Source organism: Festucalex cinctus, chromosome 2 (assembly GCF_051991245.1).
Source record: "Festucalex cinctus isolate MCC-2025b chromosome 2, RoL_Fcin_1.0, whole genome shotgun sequence".
NCBI lineage: Eukaryota > Metazoa > Chordata > Actinopteri > Syngnathiformes > Syngnathidae > Festucalex > Festucalex cinctus.
The window spans coordinates 43,029,303-43,053,776 of NC_135412.1; the positions used below are offsets into that span (position 1 = coordinate 43,029,303).

The following is a 24,474-nucleotide window of genomic DNA, read 5'->3' on the forward strand; positions in this document are numbered from 1 at the left end:
AACGGTCAATTCATTAATTTCCAGTTTTAACACATGGATACCCTTTTCCAGTTATGGTCACATGTTCTAGGACACAGTTTGGATTTTTGGTCAAAAGTCAAGTCAACCAATGAAATAATAACCACTGGCCCTCTATCTTTACCCTTCACAGATCTATTGGCCCCCGTTACCTGGCAACCGAGAAGACTGCGTTCAAAGAGGCAAGGAGCCACAGGCATGTAAATCATTAACGTTTAATGTCTGTGCAAATGGTGTCACATTGTGGCTTTGAAAAGAAACACTCTATTCTCAATGGATGATTGACTGATTGATATTTTCACAGCAGATCAACATCCCAATAATGAGAAACAAAAACATGTTTTTTTTTTGTTTGTTTTTTAAAGTGAGAGCAAATGATTCATTATTAATTTAAAACTGATTGGAATTCATTCATTTCTACCCCCAATTATCCATCTGAATGGAATAAGCGATCATCTAAAGGTGAGTAGGATACATGATGGGAATGAATATGCCGCACGGTCAGGGGTTGGATTGGGTCCCTGTAAACGTTTCGTAATGAAAAGAAAGCATGGAGAGCTGTTGTAAATGTTTATTGGTTTTGTGCACGAGCCAGGGGGGTGACGGGGTATCTCTTAATGATGTCTGATCTGAACATTGAACTAAGGAAAACAGTGATTTAGGGAGTAATATGTTACGACAAAAAATAAGACATTTGCAGACAAGAATTATAAGATAAACTTTTTTTTTTTAAATTTAAATGTGTTTTTTTTAACCATGAATATCTAAGCAATTTCATGTATTTACCCTCTTTGCAATTTACACAATCATTCCATTTTCTAGCCCGAGGAGATTAGCTAGAGATCCATGGAGGAAAGCTCTCAATTAGTGAAACAGAACAAATAAACTGATCTGACGTACTGAGAGTGAGCATCTAGAATGAGATTTTATAAATTAAATTCACCCAGTGACGTAAAAACTAGGTAGAAGTGGGCATAAAGGGACATTCTCCTATATTACAGAAAAATTCCAAGGTATATTCTGTCACGGGGTGTTGGTGGATGACCCAAATGCAGGTAGCTAGGAGGCAGAGGATGAAGTAAAACATGCTTAATAGACAAAAATGAGGAGGCAAAATGAGGTGCAAACCATGAAAACAAAACAAGTCCAAAAAGGGTAAGCAAGACAAGACGTGGAGAAGCAACGGGAGCATGACATGGGCTAGCAACAACAAGACCAACAAGAACTGAACCAAAAACAGGAGACTAAATACACACCAACTATTTAAACAGCAGGGGACACCTGGACAAGGCACACATGGCTGGAGACACTGATTGCCTGATACAAGAGGAAAAGTAGACAAGCACAGGTGAACAAGATCACACTTAACGAGACAAGGGATACACGGAAATAACAAAACAAACCACAATGGAACCAAAAGCAAACAACACAAAATAACCAAACCCAAAAAGCAACCCTTAAACCCAAAACATGACATATACTATGCTACGTGGCTTTAAAGGCACAAAGAATACAAAAATAGATACTTTATACTGCAGACATAGAGAGATTGATAATCAACTCTCGACTGTCACATCATGTTGTGAGTGTCATAAGAATACTGTGACTTTTTGTACCCCACCTTGCGCTCACTACATGACATCTACCAGCCTCCTCCATCTGGAACATGTTTGGGGTGTGTGTGTGGGTGGGTGTGTTCTTGTACATTATACATAGTGAGGACCAAAATATGTCTTTATCCAACAGAATGAGGACATTTTTGTGAAGTGAGGACATTTTGGCCGGTCCTCACTTTGCAAGACCTCTTATTGAAGGTCAAGACTTGGTTTTAGAGTTTAGGTTTGAATTGGGTTATGGTTGGGGTTAGGGTAAGGGTTAGATTTAGGCAATCATTTTTGATGGTTGCGGTTAGGGTAAGGCTCTAGGAAATGCATTATGTCAATGGATGTCCTCACAAAGATATATGTACAAGGATGTGTGTGTGTTTGTGTGGGTGTGTGTGGGTGTGTGTGTGTGTGTGTGTGTGCGTGACTGTGGACATGTGCGTTATGTTTGAAGTGGCAGGTGTGTCTTGTGTGTCCCATGTCAGTTTTATGTGGTATTTCCTCTGAGCGTTTGCTCACTGGGACCTGGTGGGGGGAACTGTGAGTGGAAGCTCCTGTAATGATTGGGAGAAGCAATGTCAGTAGTTGCCCATTAAAGTTAGGGAATGCATGTGTGCAGGATTTTTGAAAACATGTATTTATAACCGTATAGTTCCCACAGCAGAGAAAATACATTCTGATAATTGGGAAACATTTTTCTCCTCTTTGCCTCACACTAAACATTTGAGCTAGCTTGTTATTTATATCTGAAAAATATTTGAAAAATATTACCACAGTACAAGAGCCCGTGTGCACTGAGCATCAACATGAGTAACTTCATGTTTTGCTTTTTATGGCTTCATTGCGATAGCCTCAACATTGGGTGTTGAGGGAAAAAGGTGAGAGGAGAAAATCAAGAACATACACTGGAAGTTATGTGAAGAAAGATGACGCACATTCAAAGCAGTACAACCCTTTTCACACTTCACTCGCTCAGGGTGAGAGAATCACAAGGCAATGCGAAATTACCGGTTTCCAGCATGCCCATATTTGGTGCTGACGTAGCAGCCTACCAGGAAGTAAAACCGAGATTTTGCCACTGATGAGATGTATATTTCATTGTTACAAATACAGCCCTGACTCTGCTCATTTTAAGAGTAGTAGGCGGACACGAGTAGCAGAGAAAAACAAATGGTTCAGTTGGAACTTTGATAGTTTAATCCAGCAGATACTTGTGTAATAAGTTTACTGAAATAACACTAAATCACTCTGGCAGTTGCTTTCCAAATGGAGGGGTTTGTTTGACTTCACGGCGCCACCACTCTCAAATAGAACATTCTGCAATTTAAGGCCTCTCATTGTCAAAGCAGAGGTTCTCTTGCTGCTCTGAGCTCACCAACACTCCATTCTGTGGTACCCGTCCATTACCACATACACAATGAGTGGGTTGGACAACGGCGCACTGCACCCTGCTAAATGCAGTGAGAGAAGTGCTTAAGAATTAAGTATTGCTATAAATGTGATTGTTATCACTTGTTATCAAAGTTCAAGTCTGATTTTTAATTTGTTTTATATGATATTTTTAATAGTCATAGTAATATTATCATTGCCAGTGCATAATGCAGTTTGAACAAATTGGATGTTGACCAGCATCCAAAACTTGATTGTGTTCGTCTGTAGAAGTATCTAGGCCTGAACTTTTGGCACAAATTCCAACTAAATTCTCATGAGAACATTTTGCGTGTCATACAAGTTCATATATGTTTGCAAGAGATGTTTAACTGCACAGTTGGCTTCTCGCATTCCCTCATGTCTCCTTGCTTTCTGTTTTTCTGAGGGTTTTCTTTGTCAAAGCTGATGGATGACTGCAGTCTTCTGACTAAGCAAAAGACAGCAAGGACCCAGACTCTGACACACCTTTAATCTCATTTGTTTGCTGTCTGCATGTGTTGAACAAAACTTGACTTTGATGAAAAAGGAAAGGGATGGATAAGGTTATAGGTCTTCACATTGTTTCTCTGTGTGAAATACATGTCTCACTGACATATAGACAATGTTTAGCTTCGATCATTCTGTTGAGGAAAACAAAAACGTGACTCTGACAGCACTTGGCTAAAAGATAAATATTGTAGCGGATGGAAGGTGGGGGGAAAGAATGAGGACAATATTTGTCTTTTGCTGGTAATCAACCACGCCCAACCTTTGACCACCTCTAGCCACATCGTGCATTACAGACAATTGACAGCTTTGACCTTTTATTCAAAACGTGTCCAACAGTAGATGGTTATTTCTAGACATCCTAAACTTGAACGATCAATAAAGATGCAGCGATAATTAATTTGCTTAAAGTATGAGGTACGAGCAGTACTTTGTCACACATACTGTATGAGTCCAGCCCACTTTACCACAAATGATTAGTAACTACTGCTTCATTGTATCTTCATTGTATTTTGTTTTACTAAACGTAGTACCTGTATAAGGATATTGCTACTTAGACATTTTTAAAAGTCCAAGCCGAAAGTTTGAATCTGTCATCTTTGATTTTGAGAAAACTGAGCTCTTGCACTTTATTTGGTGTCGTTACGAAATGGTTTCACTGGAAGAGGACTTGGAGCCGAGAGCAGAACTGGCAAGCCCACGCAGCTGTGGAAGTGCTTCTATATTTGTCTTTGATCGTGTTCATCCATTCTGTCATGCGGTGCGTGTGTGCTCTTGACTTATGTCAGTCTGTAGTAGGGGGGAAACCACAGACCTGGGAGTACAAATGATTTGTGCCTATATTAAGTTAAGTTGGTCTTGACAGCTAGCTGCTAAATGCTAACAGCTGTTAGCAACAATAGCAGTTAGCGACAAGCTATCCAAGCAGCCAGAAATACTTGATACAAAGCTTCCACTTTTATTTTAATCATTCTCAGCCTTTTCTCACTATGTGTTTATGTAGGTGGATAAGCCCGACTATTTATATCACAGTGGATTAGTTAAGAGATGTTTGTGATTGTGAAATGATGTATTAGTTCCTTCTGCACTTCCACCAAGGCAAGGCAAGGCAAGGCAAGTTTATTTGTATAGCACATTTCATACACAAGGCAACTCAATGTGCTTTACACAAGGAAAGACAACACATAAGCATCAAAAAACAGTAGTTAACATTCAGAGGAAAAAAAATAAAAAATAAAAAATAAAAATAGGTTAAAAAATTTACTAAAAAAAAAAAAAAAAAAAACATACAATAACAATCTTAAAACATTATTCAACAAACTTTAAAACATTTAACATAAGGAAGTTTAAAGTAATATTAATATATTAATATATATAATTAATATTATTTAAAAAAAAAAAAAAAAAAAAACACTTAATTAAAGCTGTTTAAAAGTCCCTAATCAAAGGTATAAGAAAAAAGCAAAGTTTTTAACCTGGATTTGAAAGCATTTACACTCGGGGCTGACTTCACTTCTGTTGGTAGCCTATTCCATCTGTGTGCAGCATAATAGCTAAATGCAGCTTCACCATGTTTGCTTCGAACTCTGGGTTCCACTAGTTGGCCCGAGTCTGTAGATCTCAGAGCCCTGCTGGGTTTGTACTCAATCAGCATTTCTTGGATATATTCAGGACCCAAACCATTTAGTGATTTATAGACGAGTAGCAGAACTTTAAAATCGATTCTACAGCTGACAGGGAGCCAGTGTAAATCCTTAAGTACTGGAGTAATATGTTCTGATCTTTTTGTTTTGGTCAGAACTCGAGCTGCAGCGTTCTGAATGAGCTGCAATTGTCTCATGTTCTTTTGAGAGAGTCCAGTCAGAAGACCGTTACAATAATCTAGTCTGCTGGAGATAAAAGCATGGATAAGCTTCTCTTGGTCTGCTTGAAGCATGCAGTCCTTCAGTCTGGATATGTTTTTCAGCTGGTAAAAGGCTGTTTTAGTGATGAATTTAATATGATTGCTGAGGGTCAGATCTGAGTCTATTAGTACCCCAAGATTTCGAACTTGGTCTTTAGTTTCTAAAGACAGTGACTCAAGCTGTTTTTTAACAGCAATCCTCTTTTCTTTATTGCCGAAAACAATGAGCTCCGTTTTGTTTTCGTTCAGCTGAAGGAAATTTTGGTTCATCCAGTTGTTAACTTGCTCTAGAGAATGACACAATGCGTTAATAGAACTGCTGTCATTTGGGGACATAGATAAATACAGTTGTGTGTCATCTGCATAACTATGATAGTCAACATCGGTGTTCTGAAGCATTTGACCCAAAGGTAACATATACAGACTGAACAACAGGGGTCCAAGGACTGACCCTTGAGGGACCCCACATGTCATGGCCTTTCGATCAGATTCAAAATTTCCAATGGTCACAAAGTAACTCCTTTCCTCCAAATAGGACCTGAACCATTTAAGGACTGTTCCATTTAACCCCACCCAAGTTTCCAGCCTGTCTAACAGTATATTATGATCAATCGTGTCAAATGCTGCAGAGGTCCAACAAGACGAGCACTGATACCTTCCCTGCATCAGTGCTCAATCTTATATCATTCAGTACTTTAATCAGAGCTGTTTCTGTACTGTGATGAGGTCGGAAACCTGACTGGAATTTATCCAAAAGTCCGTTTAAAGGTACACTCAGTATTATACAGTGGCATCTAGTGGTGAAACAATAAATCATTCGAAAAAAAAAAATTGTTTGTGTTAGTAGTATGTAAAAAGATATGTTGTATCGCATAAACGTACTTTTTTAAAATATAACGGTTAGTCTAGAAATCACAAATTATCTTACATGTCCGGGCCGCGGCTTCTAGTGTCCGCCATGTTTCGCCGCCATCTTTCTGCTACGGGTGCCGTCAAAGACAAATTTCAGCGCTCCATTTCTTAACGCGTTTTTGGAACGCACTTCCGGTTTGTATGGCGACCGCATGTCCACGAAGAAGAAGAGTTTCCGGTCCCCGAAGAGAGCATTATCAAGCATCACACTTACTTTGGGAATTTATTTTATTTCAGCGCGACAAAACAAGAGTTTATATTGTAGCCGCATTTGCCAGATGGAGAGAAATGAGGAACAGACTAGGTTTGGGACGTGCCGGTGCCTTCGACTGCTTTCTACTTGACCGGTAAGTAAGAGTACATTTGTGTTTACGTTTTGAGAGCGAGAGAAAAAGTATACACCGTACTAATTAATACGATGTTCGTACCTTTGTTTTACGATCACTGTAGCTGTTGATTAGCAACTCCGCACCACTCGAACGATTTCGTTATGTAGCTACTTGCTTTTAAAAAAAAAAAAAAGATTCCCGCTGGCACGTTATATTTAGAGTAAATGCGCAAGTTATTGTATAATGTAATGTAACTGTGATTTCGGAGGTATATTTGCCCATAACTTCAATGGAGAATCTAAAGCATACTGTATTAGTGGAGGAGTTGAAAATTATTTTCGTTGTGGTTGGTGAAAATAGTGTTCTCGAAATTAATTTTCGGCAGGGAATAACTTTCTGGACTTAAATGCTGGCTGTACCGTAAGCACGGCTAGAGTCTGAACTCTCTCACTCAAGTGTGTACTGGTCCATTGTGTAATTGGGTGCACAAGAATTTACAGGCTGCCACGTTTTCCACGGAAATTCGACAAGCAAGCAGCCTTTGCATATTCTATGCAGTATGCAGTCAAGTTACTTTTATCTAGCTAATACAATGTTTTGGGCCCAAAAACTAAAGATCTTACCTCTATTTTGGGGGCTTTGTTGGAAAGTTGGTGACATATAGTAGTATCATCAATTATTCTATTTTATTTTATAATTTTGTTTTTGTTTGTGTCACACTAGATCAACAGCCAAACTTGAGGGGCTCCAGAACCATATTCTGATGTATACAAGCATTCATGCACCGTTTAAATACATCACCGACCTGCAAGAAAAAAAAATATCAAGGGGAGAGTCAGCAGCCAAATTGGAATGCCCCGAATGAGGACACTTGAATGGAGGACCCCAGAAGGCTTCGGTGTTGTACCACCAGTATCTCCACCTACCATATCTGAGCTGCAACAAACGTCTTGGTATGTCATTTACATATGGACGGCATTGCACACTACATTAACTTTTTGTGTGAAGCAATACGGAATGGTCACATGTACAAGCACCACTTGTTTTACACAGGACCTGCTGACCAGGTGTCTGAAGCCATGGAGTGACTCCTCCCTCACTTTCCTCAGCAAGCCTTTGAAGAATATGATATCATCGTTGGTGGGAACATGCCCTCACTCCATAACATGTACTTGTGCAGTCAAGGAGCATGTCAAACTTAATAAAACCAGCAAACATTGAAGTGACTTCATTTTTACTGCAGTCTGTTCACACAATCAATGGACAAGCCTTCCTTAATTTTGCCCCAATAACATCATAGAGTAGGCGAAAAGTAGTGTTACAGATCATACTATGTGTTCGGGAGAGTTTGAGGAATGTTGCAATGTTAATGGGGGGCAATGTCAGCACACACACACAAAAAAACAAACAAACATCATGGTATTGAGTTAATCAGATATTTTAGCTGTGTACAACACATACCTGCTCTGTAACACTACTTTTGGCCCAAACCTGTATGTCTATTTTCCATATTTTGAAATGCACAGCGTATTGGTAAAATTCTGGAACAACTGCAATTCATGTAGCTCATTATATTCTAACAGCATTTTTTTTTTTTTTTTAGTTAATATGTTCATTTCATGTAGACCTTTATTTTACTTTATTTTATTCATTCATTTTCATGTACTGTACCTTACATTCATTGGCCAATGAAGAATTCCTTGTCATTGCAAGCATTTATAATAATTCTCCAGGCTTTTGATGTTTTACATTTCTAGTCATGTAAAATAGTGTTAGGTTAGGTGTCGAATGAACACTGCATGTTGACGCCAAAGGAAATAGTATTTTTTTAGTTATTCAAAATGTACAAATTAACACACAACAACAATATACAAGTTATACAAACTACAACAACAAGTGTCAGACATGGACTAATTATATGCCAGGTAAAAAACCTTTGTATTGTCCTCAAGGATCTGGGAAAGTGTCACTTATTTGCTACAAGTCCACCAAGGTGCTGCAGTCTGGGATCCAGGTACAGGAAATCATGGTGGTGCTGATGTGTCAGCAATGTATCAAAAAGTATTTCTTGGTGTCAGTCTATCAGCTGGACTTGGATATCTTCATGTTCCTCCATGGTCATTTCCTGTACGAGTCTCTGCAAGAAGGTAACAATTGTATGTCAGATGAGGTACCAAACAATGAACTGAAAGTCACTGAGCCAATGAAGTACATTATTACATGAGCAAGACTATTTGTGAAAGCCATGTAAATTCCTGCACATCGAAGTACAAGGAAGCTGTTGTATCTTCAATCAAAACTAATTAAGTTGCTTAGTGATATTTATTAGGTAAAATTGTTCAACATGGTGACAAATCGATATCTGAGTAAAGGGTTTCAAATGTTTTTGTAAGCAGCACTTTTCTGAGTGGTTAGTAGCAACAAGACACGGGGGGGTTTACGAGTCTGAGTTGCAGATGTGTAGTTCAGTTAACACCATTATTTTTGTACGATATACTAAACATATCAGCAAACGATGTAATCTAAATACCACATATTCCAAGCAAAGGTATGTTTTGAGCCATTCACATGCATGCTCGAATGGAATTATTTTTCCATGATGACATAATTGTACGTTACGAGACACCGCGTTCTCTTCCTCGTCGTCTCCCTCGCCCCCTCCTCGCCCTCTTTGAGATGGTTCACATGTCTATAAAACATATAACATAACTGTGTGTTCTCTGTTGCATGGTTTAGTTGCACTAACAAATATGAACATAGATAGCCATTATCATTAGCTGACGTACAGTATTTCCTAACAATGCCGACAAAAATATTAATTCTGAAATTAAATGACTAAATCACAATTATTAGGGATCTGTACAGTATGTCTTAACAAATGCAATTCACTTACGTCATCACTCGAGGGAATACCAGAAGTTGTTTGCGTTCTGTTCCGGTGAAATTGGTGGTAGGCTGTTGAAGTAGGGTCTCTCTGGGACGCCGTAGTTCGTGTGCTTAAAATCATTGCATTATCTTGTTTGACCGATAGATGGCGGTCGTGAGCTACACACTGGGGCTTTAAGCTCAAGAAATTGCTGAGTTGATTAAAAACCACTTTTTCAACTATTTTAGTTACGAAGGGAAGGTTTGCGATTGGTCTATAATTTGCTAGCAGGGAGACATCCAGTGTTCTCTTTTTTAGAATGGGCTTGACGGCGGCTACTTTCAGACATTTAGGAAGTTCACCTGATTGAAATGAGCAATTAATTATTTGTTGTAAATCGATCTGAACAGATTTCACAATGGTTTTGAAAAAGCCAGATGGTATTGTGTCAAGACAGCTCGTGGAAGGTTTCAATTGCTGAACCAAGTCTACTACAGTATTTTGATCCACTGAGTCAAATTCTGTCATGGTAATTAAATTATTCCTAGGTGATTTTAAGTGCAGCATCGTTTTGTTATTTTGCTGGTTTGTAACAATGTTTGACCTGATGGCTTGTACTTTTTCACTAAAGTAGCAGGCAAATTCATTGCATTTATCTGTTGAGAGGAGTTCTGGCGCTGTTTGATTTGGGGGATTTGTAAGTTTGTCAACCACGCCAAATAGAGTGCGTGTATTGTTGAGGTTCCTACTAATAATTTCAGAAAAGTGTTGTTGTCTAGCTATTACTAACTCTTGGTTAAAATGACAAAGACATTGTCTGTACAGGACAAAATGAACTTGGAGTTTAGTTTTTCTCCACTTTCGCTCTGCTTTTCTGCATTTAGATTTCAAAGTCATTATGTTGGTAGTACACCTCCAAGGTGTTTTAGTTCGGGATGAAATGGTCTTAGTTTTAATAGGAGCAACAGCATCCAAAACATTTGAGATTTTTTAGGTGAATTCATCCAGAAGTTCATCAACGGTCTCTGCATTTACAGTTGTTGATGCAGCCATTAATTCCATAAACATATTGCTTGTATTCTCATTTATGTACCTTTTTTTAATCGAGACAGTAGTTGTTTGAACTTCTGGGTTTGTTTGTAATTCAAAAAACACACAGGAATGATCTGAAATAGCCAGATCTTTCACCTCAACAGATAAAACGTCAACACCTTTACAGATGACGAGATCAAGAATGTGACCTTGATTGTGTGTTGGACCTTTTACATGTTGTGAGAGACCAAAAGTATCAAGTATATTACAAAATTCTTTGGTATTTTTATCCAAGTTGTTGTCAACATGAATGTTAAAGTCTCCAGTTAAGACCAGATAATCATAGTCGGTACAAATTACTGACAGCATTTCTTCAAATTCCTCCATGAATCTGCCTTTTTGTTTTGGAGGTCTATAAATTATGACAATGACGATGTTTGGTTCACCTTTTACCAAAAGACTAAGATATTCAAATGAATTAAAGCTTCCCAATGAAATTTCTTTACACTGAAATAGAGATTGAAAAATGGCAGCAAGTCCACCATCTTTTTTGCCATTACGACATTTGTTCATGAAACTAAAATTTGTTGGTGTTGCCTCATTGAGAACCGTGTTGCAGGAACCTTCTGTTAGCCATGTTTCACTGAGGAGAAATAAGTCAAGATCATATGTCATAATAATGTCATGAATCAACAATGATTTGTTAACTAGTGATCTTGTATTTAGTAGCGCTAGTCTCACAGTGGCAATCGGAGACGCTGGTTTAGTCAGAGGTTCACAAGCTATACTGACTAGGTTTGTAGCTTCTGACTTATTTCTTCTCATTTCTTTTGCCAACTTTCTATTTCTTGTAATCACAGGAATGCTACAAGCTTCCTTGGGTCCTGACTTATTCTGGGAACACACGTTTTTTATATTGTATATGTAGTCTGGACCCAAAACATATCAGACCGAGCTGTAGTTGAGATTCTCCATAGCCAAAGATGGAGGTCGGCGGGTGGGGAGCTGTATGCTGAGGCTTGGTGGAGTCAGACGATTAGTGGATAGCTGAATGTGGCGTCTTGGGGGGAGCATGGGCGAACCGTCATCAGCAGGCAGCTGCCTGGAGAGACTTTTATTTAGCTGTATGGACAGATTGACCAGATTGCTCAACCTGTTGGTGAGACTCGCTGGCGAGTCAGTCATCGGGTCATTCGGGGGCGGTGCACAGCGCGGGGGTGCATCCGGCAGTGAAACTGGTGGTGGTGGTCGTGGTGGTGTTTGGCAGGTGTCGTTCGGGAGCAGGGGAGCTGGATGTTCGGTGTTTGGAGTGTGGGCAGATGAGGACAAATCAATCTGTTCTGAAGGGCAGGGAGTGCAAGATAGTGAGCCAGCCTCACCAGATCCTCTTCTTATCGGTTGTTGTGTTTCATGTCCTTTGTTTTGGGAACATAGCGTCCAGTGACGCACGCTATGGAAGATGTTGGCTGTCAGTAATCTGACTCCCTGCTTATTGAGATAAATCCCATTGCGTTGGAAAAGATGGCGACGTTCACAAAACATAGAAAAATTGTCAATAAAGTTCACTGAGTAAGAAGCACAGATGCTTTTCAGCCATCTCGAGAGTGACATAATCCGACTGAAACGCTCATCACCTGGTCGGACAGTAGACAGAGGACCACTCAGAAAAACCTCTGCGTTTAGGCATATTATCTTGTGTAGAAGGGTAATAAAGTCTTGCTTCAGTATCTCCGACTGTTTTTTCAACACATCGAATGCTCCTGTGTGAATCACAATCGATCTCACAGTCGGGTAGTCAGTAGCAATCTTGTCGACTTTTTCAGAAATGTCCAGCACCATGTCATTAGCAAAACACAGAACTTTTGTGTTTTTTCTTTATTATTATTTTCACCAAGTGCATCCTGAGGTATTCCTACGCCAGCTGTGGAACCTAGACCCTACAGTGGGTCCCCTTCTTGATGGAGTCTCCCAGTAAACGTTGCCTATAAATTGTCTTAGAGCAGGGGTGTCCAAACTTTTTCCTTTGAGGGCAACATACAGAAAAATAGAAAGCTGCAAAGGCCACTTTGATTTTTTTGAAGTTATTTATTAAACATGGTAAAAATCAATGATGTGTGTGGATGGTTGTTCGTCTCTGTGTGCCCTGCAATTGGTTGGCAACCAGTCCAGGGTGTCCACCGCCTACTGCCCAGAGCCAGCTGAGATAGGCGCCAGCAGCCCCCGCGACCCTTGTGAGGAATAAGCGGTCAAGAAAATGGATGGACGGATGGAAAAATCAATGAAGCAATTCTAAATTGTTGATATAATGTACAGTTACTTATTGAAAACTGCTAACAGTCACAAGGCAAATAGTGACCCTTTTGTGCCACTATAATAGATACGCCTCTCCACTGAGCAGCAGCTGAATCCCAACATGACATTCTGAACCATAACAAGAACAATCGGTAGTAACCTGACCACACTTAAAAACCATTAATTTAATGTGACGTTTTCACAAATTGGACCTTGACACTAAACAACAAGTGGATGAAACTATTTTTATTTCCGAAACTGAATTATTAGCTGCAAATTTGTGTCTTTGCGTTGGTAGAAATGTTTAATCCACCCTCTTTTTTTTTTTTAATCAGCATTGAAAAATTAGGCATGTGGCCTTGCTTGAAAATTTCCACATCATTTTTCGATTTTCGCCAGTTGCTAATGTTATATGGCATTGATAAAGGCATGATAGAAATGATGTGTAACTTATGGCACCAATCTCCTGTTTCTGAAAACTAAAGAGCACGTTTTTCCATAAATATGGTTTATTTCTTACATATGGGACACATTTGTCCCCATTCCCACTGACTTCAACTTTATTTCACTCAATTACTGCATCATTTTGGAAGCAGCTCTGGTTCTGTCGTCAAGTGTCAGATAAGGTTGTACTGGAAAAGTACTTGTAGGCAAGGTGTCTTTATTTATAGTACATTTTATACACAAAACTTGAGCCTAGCTACTCATCTGATGATTAAATGTTTAGTTTTCAATTTTGGAAACGTTCATGTTAAAGCTACTGCCGCAGTGAAAGAAAATATTGAGGGGGGAAAAAAAATCTTTTTAACTTTCTTTATGACCTCAATAAAACCCACCAAGATATATAAAACCGCAAAATCCAGAGTGTATAGAGCTCAGGCATATTTCTTTATTGTCATCATTTCATTCCACTGTAGGCCACACAGAGCTCAGTTCCTATTGGAGGGTTTGTTTTGTCTGTGTCTCTAAAATGTCTTGCTTGAGACGAGAACAGAAGTTCAGTCATCGCTTTTGATACGACCCTTCCACTAGACGGGTACATAAATCATGATCATGAATGATGAAAGATTGACGAAATGTTTGGTCAAGGCTTGATCAGGCAAACAAAGAAAAATCTTGAAAGTACAAAATTAAGCTTGCGATATTTGCCATAGATATGGATAGCCTCAAGTTTATAATGAAAGTAGCAAGAAGAAAAAAAAAGTTAATGTATTGGTCCAGGGCGGTACCGCCATTGGAAATCTAGCGGTGTCAAAATTAGTGCGTTAATTTTGAGTTGAGTTAATTGAAATTTCCTTGAACACCACACATTTTTTTAACGTGTTTAATGATCGCCCCTTACTTGAAAAGCCTGGGGAATTCCAGTCGCAACAGAGCAGAAACGTCCACATCCACAAACTACATTTAATAATAATGCGTATATTTGTGGAGACGGGTGTCAAGTTGTAGTTTACAATATTAAAAATATGCAGAATTTCACAACCTCGTTCATGTTAAAGATTTGATAGCTCTTAATACAGGGATGGGCAATCTGAGTCCTCGAGGGCCGCAGCCCTGCAGGTTTTGGATGTTGCCCTTCTCCAAAACAGCTGATATATGAGCCGTTCATCAAACTCTGCATTAGACTGATAACGATCCCTGGAAGAAGGAAACCTGCAAAACCTGCAGGGCTGCGGCCTTCGAGGACCGAGATTGCCCATCCCTGTCTTAATATGAAAAGAAAAATGCACTGAGCTGTCACCAAAGTCTTCGAAATGCAATTATGCCATCTAGTGGCAGAAAAATGACTTCAACACAAATCAATATCACACTCGTTGTTTACAGTATAGTACATATTTTTAATTGTAAATAAATTTTATTAATTATTATGAAATTACTGTATCAATGCCTAAAATGCAGCCACATTTCTATTAGTTTAACAACTTTCCCACTTTTATGTTAACAAGACTTAGACTTAGAAAAAGTATTTTATTGTACATTGAGAACAGAAATAAAATTTGTGATTAAGTTAACTATTAAAGTAATGTGATTAATTAGGATTAAAAATATTAATTGCCTGGTACCCCTAACACCCCCCCCCCCCCCCCCACACACACACACACACACACACACGCCCACATACCTACCCCCCCCCCACATATATATATATATATATATATATATATATATATATATATATATATATATATATACACACTGTACCTTTAGAACACTGGTTTGAATCATTGCTGGAAATGGAACTCTATAAACCACAAAAAAAACAAACAAACAAAAAAAACATTCCATTGCAGCTAAAATAGTCATTTATCACATTAACAATGTATAGAGTGTATTTCTGAATAGTTTAAAGTTATCTTCATTAAAAAACAACACTTTTCTTACAGTAATAAGGAAAGTTCTTGGTGTTCCCAAACTTTTGAACTTTAGTATATTAAAACCATTCTAAAACGAGTTTTAAAATGCCAGCATGTCCCCTAGGCTGAAATGCACCGCTGAGGAGTTTCTATCATATTCCATCCAATGAAAAGTCTTTGTTGGGCCTTCTTACCAACATATGGTATCAATAAGGATCATCAAGAAATACCATTGTTCCCTTGGTAACACTGAAAATCAGCTTATCTGTATTTGGAGGACATCTACCATTTCACTTTGTGTTTTGATTGATGCAATATAATACAGCATATGTGAAACGTGTGTGAGAAAGCAGATCTTTGCACCAGACGTATATACTGTAAGTCGCAGTCATTGCATTTCTGCATTTTGCAGACGGAATGTGCCAACTTTGTGCGCCTCCTGCAACCATATAACCGCACTCACCTCCTGGCCTGCGGCACTGGAGCATTCCATCCTATATGCAGTTTCATCTATGTGGGCCACAGAGGAGAGGTAAGCTACACTCACGGCTGTGTACTGTATCCACACCATCACACAAAGCCAGCTACTGGATTATTGCTGGAAGGAACAGATCTACTAAAGTAGCATAGCTAAATTTAAACTTGAGTGAAGATGAATTCTAAATCCAAAGTTAGCTTTATTCATGTTGTTTGCAGACTAATATTCTCATCGGAAATAGAAATAATCTGTTCCAGGATCCAACTGTCACCATCCTAAACCCTGCATTAACTGTGCAGACAATGTTTTCAGTAGTAGTTTAACTAAAAAAATATTACTACTGCAAAACATAAAAACAATAAAACTGTCTACAGTGCATTAGCTTTACAAACAAACGTTGCATATGGTAATGTTGGTCTTACTGCTATTAATTAAGATCATCACTACTCTTACTCCTCTATTATAAATCACCTTTTTGAGCCAAAAAACAATAACAACAACAACTAGACTAAGTGCAATTCCTGCAGAAATTGCGCGGGGATGCTGAAAGCTGAATGCTAATAGCTGAATGCTAAGCTGAATGCCTATGAAGGAAATTGAAGGATAAATTAATTACATAACTAGTAATTACTAGTAATAGTGGTAGTAGTAATATTGTATATAAGTTGTGTATTTAGTGCATTTAGAAATATGTTTTTATTAGGGATGCTATTTTCAACCAATAATTTAGAAAGTGCCAATATTGATAACCTATAAGTAAGACGATAATTGTTGAGTTTATACTGTCAGAGTTAATCCTTTGCTTGCTGAACTGATCCCTTGCTATCTTAATTGTGCTTTGAAATTTTTAACTAGCTAACAGCTTAAATATGTTTTTAATTGTCCTAAAATAACCATGCAAACATTTCGCAAAGAGCCTCAGAAGATCATATATATATATATATATATATATATATATATGTGTGTGTGTGTGTGGGGGGGGGGTGTCTATATATATGTCCTTTGGCTAAGCATTCAGCTTGATGGGAATCTGGGCAGAGTTTTCCTCTCAACTCCAAACAAAAGACAATAATGGATGAATGAGAGCCATTAAGACAGTTACTTGTGGACCTCGACATGACAGCCCAAAGTGACACAGCGGGAGCCAGTCAAAGTGGGCACGAGGAGAGTGGAAAGTAGCTAAAGATCCGCAGAGAGGAAATATAACATTGCGGTGGGAAAGTGCTCAACTTTTAGTGGTGTGTGTTTCAAGTGTAGACATTGTTGCTACCCTCAATGTGTGTGTTCTCCTTGGCGCCATATATTTGGCCGCACTCTCAATATGTCATCGTCACTGCGTCCAAGCACTATGTCACCTCCGAGTGCCATTCAAAGTCCTCCTCCACTTACAATAAAGTCAATTGTACTGTTAGTGTTGCCTAATCCAGGCTCAGATGTGAAGTTGGGCTAGTGTGACTTTAGCTTCTGATGTCACTTGCTAGGCCAAGCCCCTTACGGGCACACAACACTGCAATTGTCGTTCTTGTGACTTGTCCCAAAATACAGTTTCTTCATATTTACTTTTTTTTTTTTTTAAAGCCTCATAATAACATTAAGGACACGGCCAATGTATTTGAAATCCTGTCCTTCCTTTCAACTCTGTGGCAAATGTGTTTGAATTACATGTGTACAACCAAGTTAACTGTCACTTTTTCAGTCCTGTGTTTGTTAAAAATTGTGTGGACATATTTCTTGTTTGCTCTGAAGCACACATGAAATACCCGCATACTTGTGCCCTTAGCCTAACAGCAGTTAAACTCAGCATCAGGTAGTCGGTCAGAAGTTGAACATATAGCCTCCCATGGGGAGTGAGCTCGTTTATTTAACTAGTCGTTAAATGGCGTAGAATACACACTCGAGTGTTTGCCTGACCTCTGGAAGGTGCTGAGGCTAGTAGCGATCCGACTGGACCCTGGGTGGGATGAACTTTAGCCCCCAGGCGTTTCATCTCTGTTAGGGTCAGACTTACATGTAGTGGTTGTGTCATTCTCATGCCAACACTCTTCTTTGCGGTGGCCCGACGTTGCACTCCTGCGATGTTGAAACGCTGTTATGACGTTAGCTTGTGAGCTAGATTCAGGTGACAGATTGTGGGCTAACTTAAACATGGCCCCATTGTACTTCTTTGTAGGTTTGTTTATTGCTTTTCAAAGATAATAATTAGAGCTGTAAGATTGATGATAGTGATACAGCGCCTCAAGCTAGTCATACACATGAAAATAAACAAATCCAATGATGAACAATGATAAAGAATACACCCCATATAGACTTTGGCTAGAGTTTGTCAGTTTGTCAATCTACCTCACATTTCACTTTGTTTTTTGTTTTTTTTGTCCCCTATAAGGCAAAAAAAAAAAAAAAAAAAAGCCTGCATTCTGCCTTTCATTCCAAAAGACAGCAATGTTTAGCCAAGCGTTGAAAAAATAATTAGAGAAAAAGCTTCCAGCACTTTTACTGGAGTGAAATTTAAGAAGGTAGACAGTGTGCCATTGTTTGACTGGGCAGTCAAAACACAACAAAATTTCAATGTCATGATGTATACAATCCAAATGTTTGACTTTTACTGACATTTTGGTTTCAATCAGGTGTACAGGTTTGGACTTCTCACAGTTCTACTTCAGGGCATCAAATTATCGCCATAATGTGCATAGTGAGTGTGCAGTCACTGATACTGGTGGTCCCTGATATGCTGTGCTTGGCAAAGAAGAAAATAACACTCTTTTTAGGTCCTCGACACTTGAGTGTGTTTGTCTTGGCGGTCCTTGTCCAAATGAAATCAGCTGCACCATTTCTCTGCATGACAGTGATATGACACTCACACACACCAATAATAATTTTTTGTGACCATGAGAATACATTTTGAAAGGAGAAGCGCTGGATTTGTATTTTTTATGTCAGCCCATGCTTGCATGCATTTTCTCATCTGCTCCTATTTTCTCCCACGTTCTCCCGAATGTTTGTTGTTTTTTCTTGGCTCCCTTTGTTTACATCCTGACCTTCTTTTTCTGTGTTGAATTCATTGACATGTTCCACTGTGTTGCTCTGCAGTGATGTCACATTATTTACATAGTTGGCGCACCTGCCATAATCCCAGCAACACATTTCGCGCTGTAAACACAAGCTAGATCACGATTTGTCCTTCCAACCCGTACTGTGGTGAGCTGAACTGGTTGAATTGTGGCTGTATGACGCATTCCAGAAAAGTGAAGTAAGCACCACCGGCTTGGCAAAGTGATTTGTAATGCTGCTGCAAGGGGCAAATCAGTGTCGGCTCCTCCAACTTTGCCAAGATGTAGTAATCACTCATCACACAACAATGGTGCCGCCCCGCAGGGAATGCAACGCAAATCTGAATATATTTGGCCTCAGGAGCGTGGCCACAGATTTGGGATCTGTGAAAGTGAAAACACTTTTAGGTCATCAACTAGAGGAGGGTTTTTCTCCAAATAATTGACTAAATGTGCTTGAATGGGTAATTGTCCCATTATTGTTATAAGACAGCCTTCAATGCCATCATGCGCCCTATGGGATCACTCCAGAGTGGAAGACTCGCCCTGCTAACCACAATAGTCCATTGTCTGTTCAATGAGCGGACGGCGAGACGCTCTCAGTTCACTTGGAGGACACGTCACTTAATAACGTGGACTTGTACCAAACATGAGGGCTGGACGGATGTCCTGTCACTATCTTTTTTCTTTCTTCCCGGAAAGCATGAATACATTGGACTTGAAATGGATCACGCACCGCCAGCACAAATGACAACCGTGATGAGTGGGAACTGGGAACAGACATGTTCTCTAATATCATACGATGCCAAGATGTTTGTTGTTTAATCCCAACTTGATAGTGGTTGAAGAACAAACACACAATATTGTATGAGATGAGACACAAACTGTAAATTAACAACCTCAGAAGCCGAGTAGTAATTCCTAAAGTTCTCCCCCTGTTTCAGCATGTGCTTGCAATTGAATTGAATTTATGACAACAAAAATGCTCTTTAAAAAAATGAAAACAAAATATGGCTACTTCACTCGAACGTACATTTTGTGATCAGTTAAACATGAGGTTTTGTGATGGTGACAGTCTGACCCATAAATGGATTTTTGTTTACGTTACTCCCTATTGGACAAATAGAAACAAATCAGGAGGTTGACTCATGCTCTAGAATGGATTTTGTCCAACTTTGGAGGGTTTGCCTGTAACTACTCTTAAATGCAGGAGAAACATTCAGAAAACATCTGATGGGATTCATTATGGTTGTGTGCAACTCTGCTTTTCTAGTTCTGACCTTTTCTTTCCAAAAAAGCCAAAAAATGTCAGCGTTTGATGTGGTTTGCTTTTTATGGTATTTTACAGTTCGATAACCTCTTATGCATTGAAAAACAAAACAAAAACACCTCCATTTTTGACAGCAGAATCTTAAAAATAAAGAATATTTTAGAAATACACAGCTTGGTCAGTCACAAGAAACATGATGGTCATTTTTACTGCATTGGTTCACTGTGAAAGAATATTGACAGAATATTAATGGCCCTGATGCAATCTGCTTTTACATACAATATCAGCTGTTATTTTTGGTTGATGTTCTATTTATTTTTATTTTTATTCTTTGAACTCATCCACTCCTAAGTAAAAAAAAATAATATAATCTTCATTGGAAAATGGGTGGGAATCTCGTCTGAACTCTGGCAGCTACACTGATCCCACACTTCCTTCTTTCTCAGACGGCATCTTCGTTCACAGACAGACAAACAAACAGACAGACGGACAGAAGAGTTCAGAGAACGGGCAGAAAGACCCAAAAGAGTGGAGACAAATAAGAGCCAATCCTCCCTTTGTGCACATTGGAACACAAAGGCAGAGGAATATATTCTTTTGAAGAGATTAAGTCTTATCAACGGCTTTGTTTCCATGGACAGCAATATGCTAGCCATTGAATTTTCGTTCATAAAACTGTCCTATACAACTGGATGGCTACAAAAGAACTCCATTAAAACGAATAATTTCCATAAACACTTTGTAATGTTACAAATATATTCCATAGTGCATGATATTCCATGATGTGATGATACAAGGACCAATCAGAATTGACCAGTTCAACATTGTGTTTATATCTCCCACAGCATGTATTCACTATGGACCCTAAGAATGTGGAGAATGGACGAGGGAGGGTCCCGCATGACCCCAACCTTCCTTTTGCTAGCACATTCAGTGGTATGTCCAACTTCTTTTGCTCACTGCACAGCCTTCATGCCAAGTTGTATACAGATATGATCACACAAAATTGAGTTTTTGTGTGATTTTTAAAGACATATTTTTTCTTAAAATTTCGGTCCAGCTCGCTATTGACTTTCGAATTTCCACCAGATTCCACTCAACTGTTTCGCACTCTTGTTCGGTGGATGTTTGCAAGAAAACACACATTTATGTAGGCCATATGCCACATTCTTCACGGAGATGCAAATGAGTAAAAATTGAGCAAACAGTAATTTGTAAGAACTGTTGGTGAATGAAGCCCATTGTTCGATGAGGATGTCGGATTTTGGAGCGCTATTGGTGGGGGAAAGCTTACCCCGGGTTTTCACCGGTTGCGGTTGCGGTGCGGTTGCGGTGCGGTCCGGCGACGCAAGCAATTAGATTCCATTCATTCGAATGGTGCAGTTTAGACCGCTTGCGGGTGCGTTGCGTGTCGACTGCGGAAGGCCTGCGGCGTGCCGCAAGCCTTCCGCAAGGATAGACCTATTTTCTATTTTTGCCGGACGCTGCAGCGGTAGGCCTCCGGCAAATGGCAAGCTAGCACAAAACACATCGAGCGGGACAGGAAGACCGAGGCAGTTTCAAAATAAATTTCCGGTTACCTTTCAGAATAAAACACTCGCCAGCTCCTATTTCGCAAGTTTTTCAGCAAAACGTGACGTGGGCGTCGCCGGGCCATGTGCTCATTCACGGTTTAGACACCAGCGAACATGGACGAGGAGAGGTTTATATTGGAGGTGGAAAACCACAAAATAATATATGACACGGCACATCCTTTTTATAAGGACTGTAATGTATTGTGAGTTTGATGTTCGCGATTGCTTGTTGTTCCCGTCTCGCTTGCCGTACTGAGCGGCAGCCGGACCCGGAAGACAGAAATAAAGAGTGGACCCGCACTGACCCGACTCTCGTTATTAATATACTTTACAAGGACAACCAAAAATAGGATGCTGCATGGAATCTCATAGCAGAAGAAGAAGAAAAGGTTAAATCAAAAGAAGTCCACCTCTCTTTCTGCTTCTCTGTTGAGCACAGACATTCTGTATGTTTGTCGTTGTGAAATGCCACATGATCGCGCGCGCGCGGTCCCGCAAGACACGTTGGGAAGTGGGCGGCGACGGAGCTGCCGGACCGCAGCTGTGCGGAGCCGGTGTGGATTGACCAAAAAATTGACCCGTCCGGAGCACGCAGTCAAAACGCACCGCACCGCAACCGCACCGCACCGCAACCGCATCCGGTGAAAACCCGGGGTTACTCAGCACTAAAGTACTTTTGACATGACCACAGGGCTCTTGCTGTTTGGGATCCACTTACATTTGTGAATATTGTGCGTCTGTCTTCTCTCCGAGCTGCATGTGGGCGAGGAGAAGTAGGCCTATACACATGTGCATATTTCCAGGTTGACGTGATTTATTGGGGTAACATCCGTAGGTTTGTGTATTCTTGATTATATAAATGGGATTCATCTTTTTGGCAACGTATTCCTTCTAGCCGGGATTCTGTGCTCTGCTTCATAAATGAGGCCCGTGTAGTGGATTTCTCTGGAGGGTAATCCCTCACTGGTGTTTCAAGTGGCTCAGCCCCAGTCTGATTCTCCAATGACTCGCCTTTGACCCAGATGTCTTTTAGAAAGTCAATCATCAACCTGCTGGCTGGCCTCTGGTGGGCCAACTTCCAATCTTTGATTGCCTGTTTACACTGAGCTGACAAATTTACATCGTACTTCTCTTTGGTTGAGCTATCCTAAACGACATAGTCCCCTTTTACACGTTTAAGAATAATCTCTTTACAGTACAGTTGAGGAATTATAACTAGTATGTAAATGTAACACCTCTCTGTAATCATAATTTGAATTCTGAAGTTTGACAAACACAAGCTCATGACAAAAGTGAGAATCTAAATTGTCTTGCATGGATACAAAATGATTAAACTGTCTGGACTGTGTTTTCAGCTCATTTTCGGTATGTGACATTTCATGTCACTTTTGTACATAAAAATAAAATATTGTAACTAACTTATTTTGAAAACAAATATTAAATCACAAATCCTGCCTGCCCTTTTCACATTGTAAATTGTCAAGTGTCAATAGCAAGCAATATCGATATCTTATGCATGCAAGACCCCATGAAATGTTCTGAAAATAACTCAGATAACCGTGTTATAAAACAGCATTTTACAGTTTACTTGCACACATGAATGCAAAATAGTTTTTTTTTTTTTTTTTTTTTTTTTACATTTTTCTGAGTCTACAATTGTGCAAAGGATTTGAAATACCAAAACAGTCATCGTCTCATGGTCTCAGTAGAGGATTCACACTAAAAAGTGTGTTAAAGAGTGGGCTTTGGAGTGCTCTTGCAGTTGAGCTCCCTATCGGATGCGTTTCCTTCCATAGCTCTACGTCATAAGCCTGGACCACAATGTTGAAGTGTCACCAACAATTTCCTCATTGTGGTAGATTTCTTCCTCTTGACTATTTGCTTTCGTTTCACTAGCTCCCCTCCTTTGTTCTCTTTGTAGGTGGGGTGTTATTTACAGGACTGACAGCAGATTTCTTGGGAAGAGACTCTGTGATCTTCAGAAGTATGGGAGGTCGCTCCACCATGAGGACGGAGACTGACCATAAAATCCTTCATGGTAATGTTTTATCAGTCTGTCTTTCATTGCAGCGATGGAAAACGCAGGCTTTCAACAAGACTTAAATGTTCATCATTTGTATGGAATGAACAATATCTAATTACAAACGACAATCTGATGTGACGACATTTGATAGATATTTTGATTTCTCAATTTGATCAATTTCCTAGCTAGACCAATTAAATCTGATTAATGAAAATAATATTGGAATTTGATATATCAACTGGGACTAAACAGAAAGTCAAACAACAACAAATGTGTAGAAGAAGAATGCAAATGATGCCAATCAGCAAGATACTGAACCCTAATTTGTTCCCAGTGGACCTAGCACCGCCTTGCATGGCAACAGCCTCCCATTGGTACATGAATGTGTGCGTGAATGGGCGGATGTGATAAAGTGCTATATAGGTGCACTCCATTAAAAAGTATGGATTGAGAAAAATACTGTGCAAACCATGCACAAAAAAACAATTGAACAAATTGTTATAATATAGGATGCATAATTAACTGGTTCCCCCATTCTTTAATGCGACTGCATCCCTGAAGAATTATTAAAGGCACAGTCTTCCATTTTCACTCAGGAAAATTCACTATATAAATAAAGGATTTTTACACATGAATTCCTTCTCAATTTACGCCTCTGGGCTTCTGTTATTGTGTGGTGGTGATTTTTTTTCCTCTACCCCCATACCCCCAGCCTGTATTTTGCCATTTTGTGTTTGTTGACGACGAGGGAAGCCCACAAGGACAATATGAGAAAACACAGATCATGACAAGAACTTAAAGAAACATGAGGAGAAAACCAAACTAAACTAAATTAGACCCGAGCTATGACAAAAG

The 24,474-nt window shown here is 39.4% G+C and overlaps 1 protein-coding gene across 2 annotated transcripts in view; it reads left to right on the top strand.

Annotated features, from left to right (window-relative positions):
- sema3bl (sema domain, immunoglobulin domain (Ig), short basic domain, secreted, (semaphorin) 3bl) overlaps positions 1-24,474 on the top strand; it is a 95,360-nt gene that overhangs the window by 57,863 nt on the left and 13,023 nt on the right. Inside the window, exons 3-6 of one of the 2 annotated variants that reach the window (XM_077515167.1) lie at positions 152-214; positions 15,640-15,759; positions 20,868-20,958; positions 23,518-23,634. In XM_077515167.1, coding sequence (XP_077371293.1) covers positions 152-214; positions 15,640-15,759; positions 20,868-20,958; positions 23,518-23,634 — 391 coding nt within the window. The remainder of the gene's footprint in view (positions 1-151; positions 215-15,639; positions 15,760-20,867; positions 20,959-23,517; positions 23,635-24,474) is intronic. The other variant, XM_077515168.1, reaches the window with a different exon arrangement.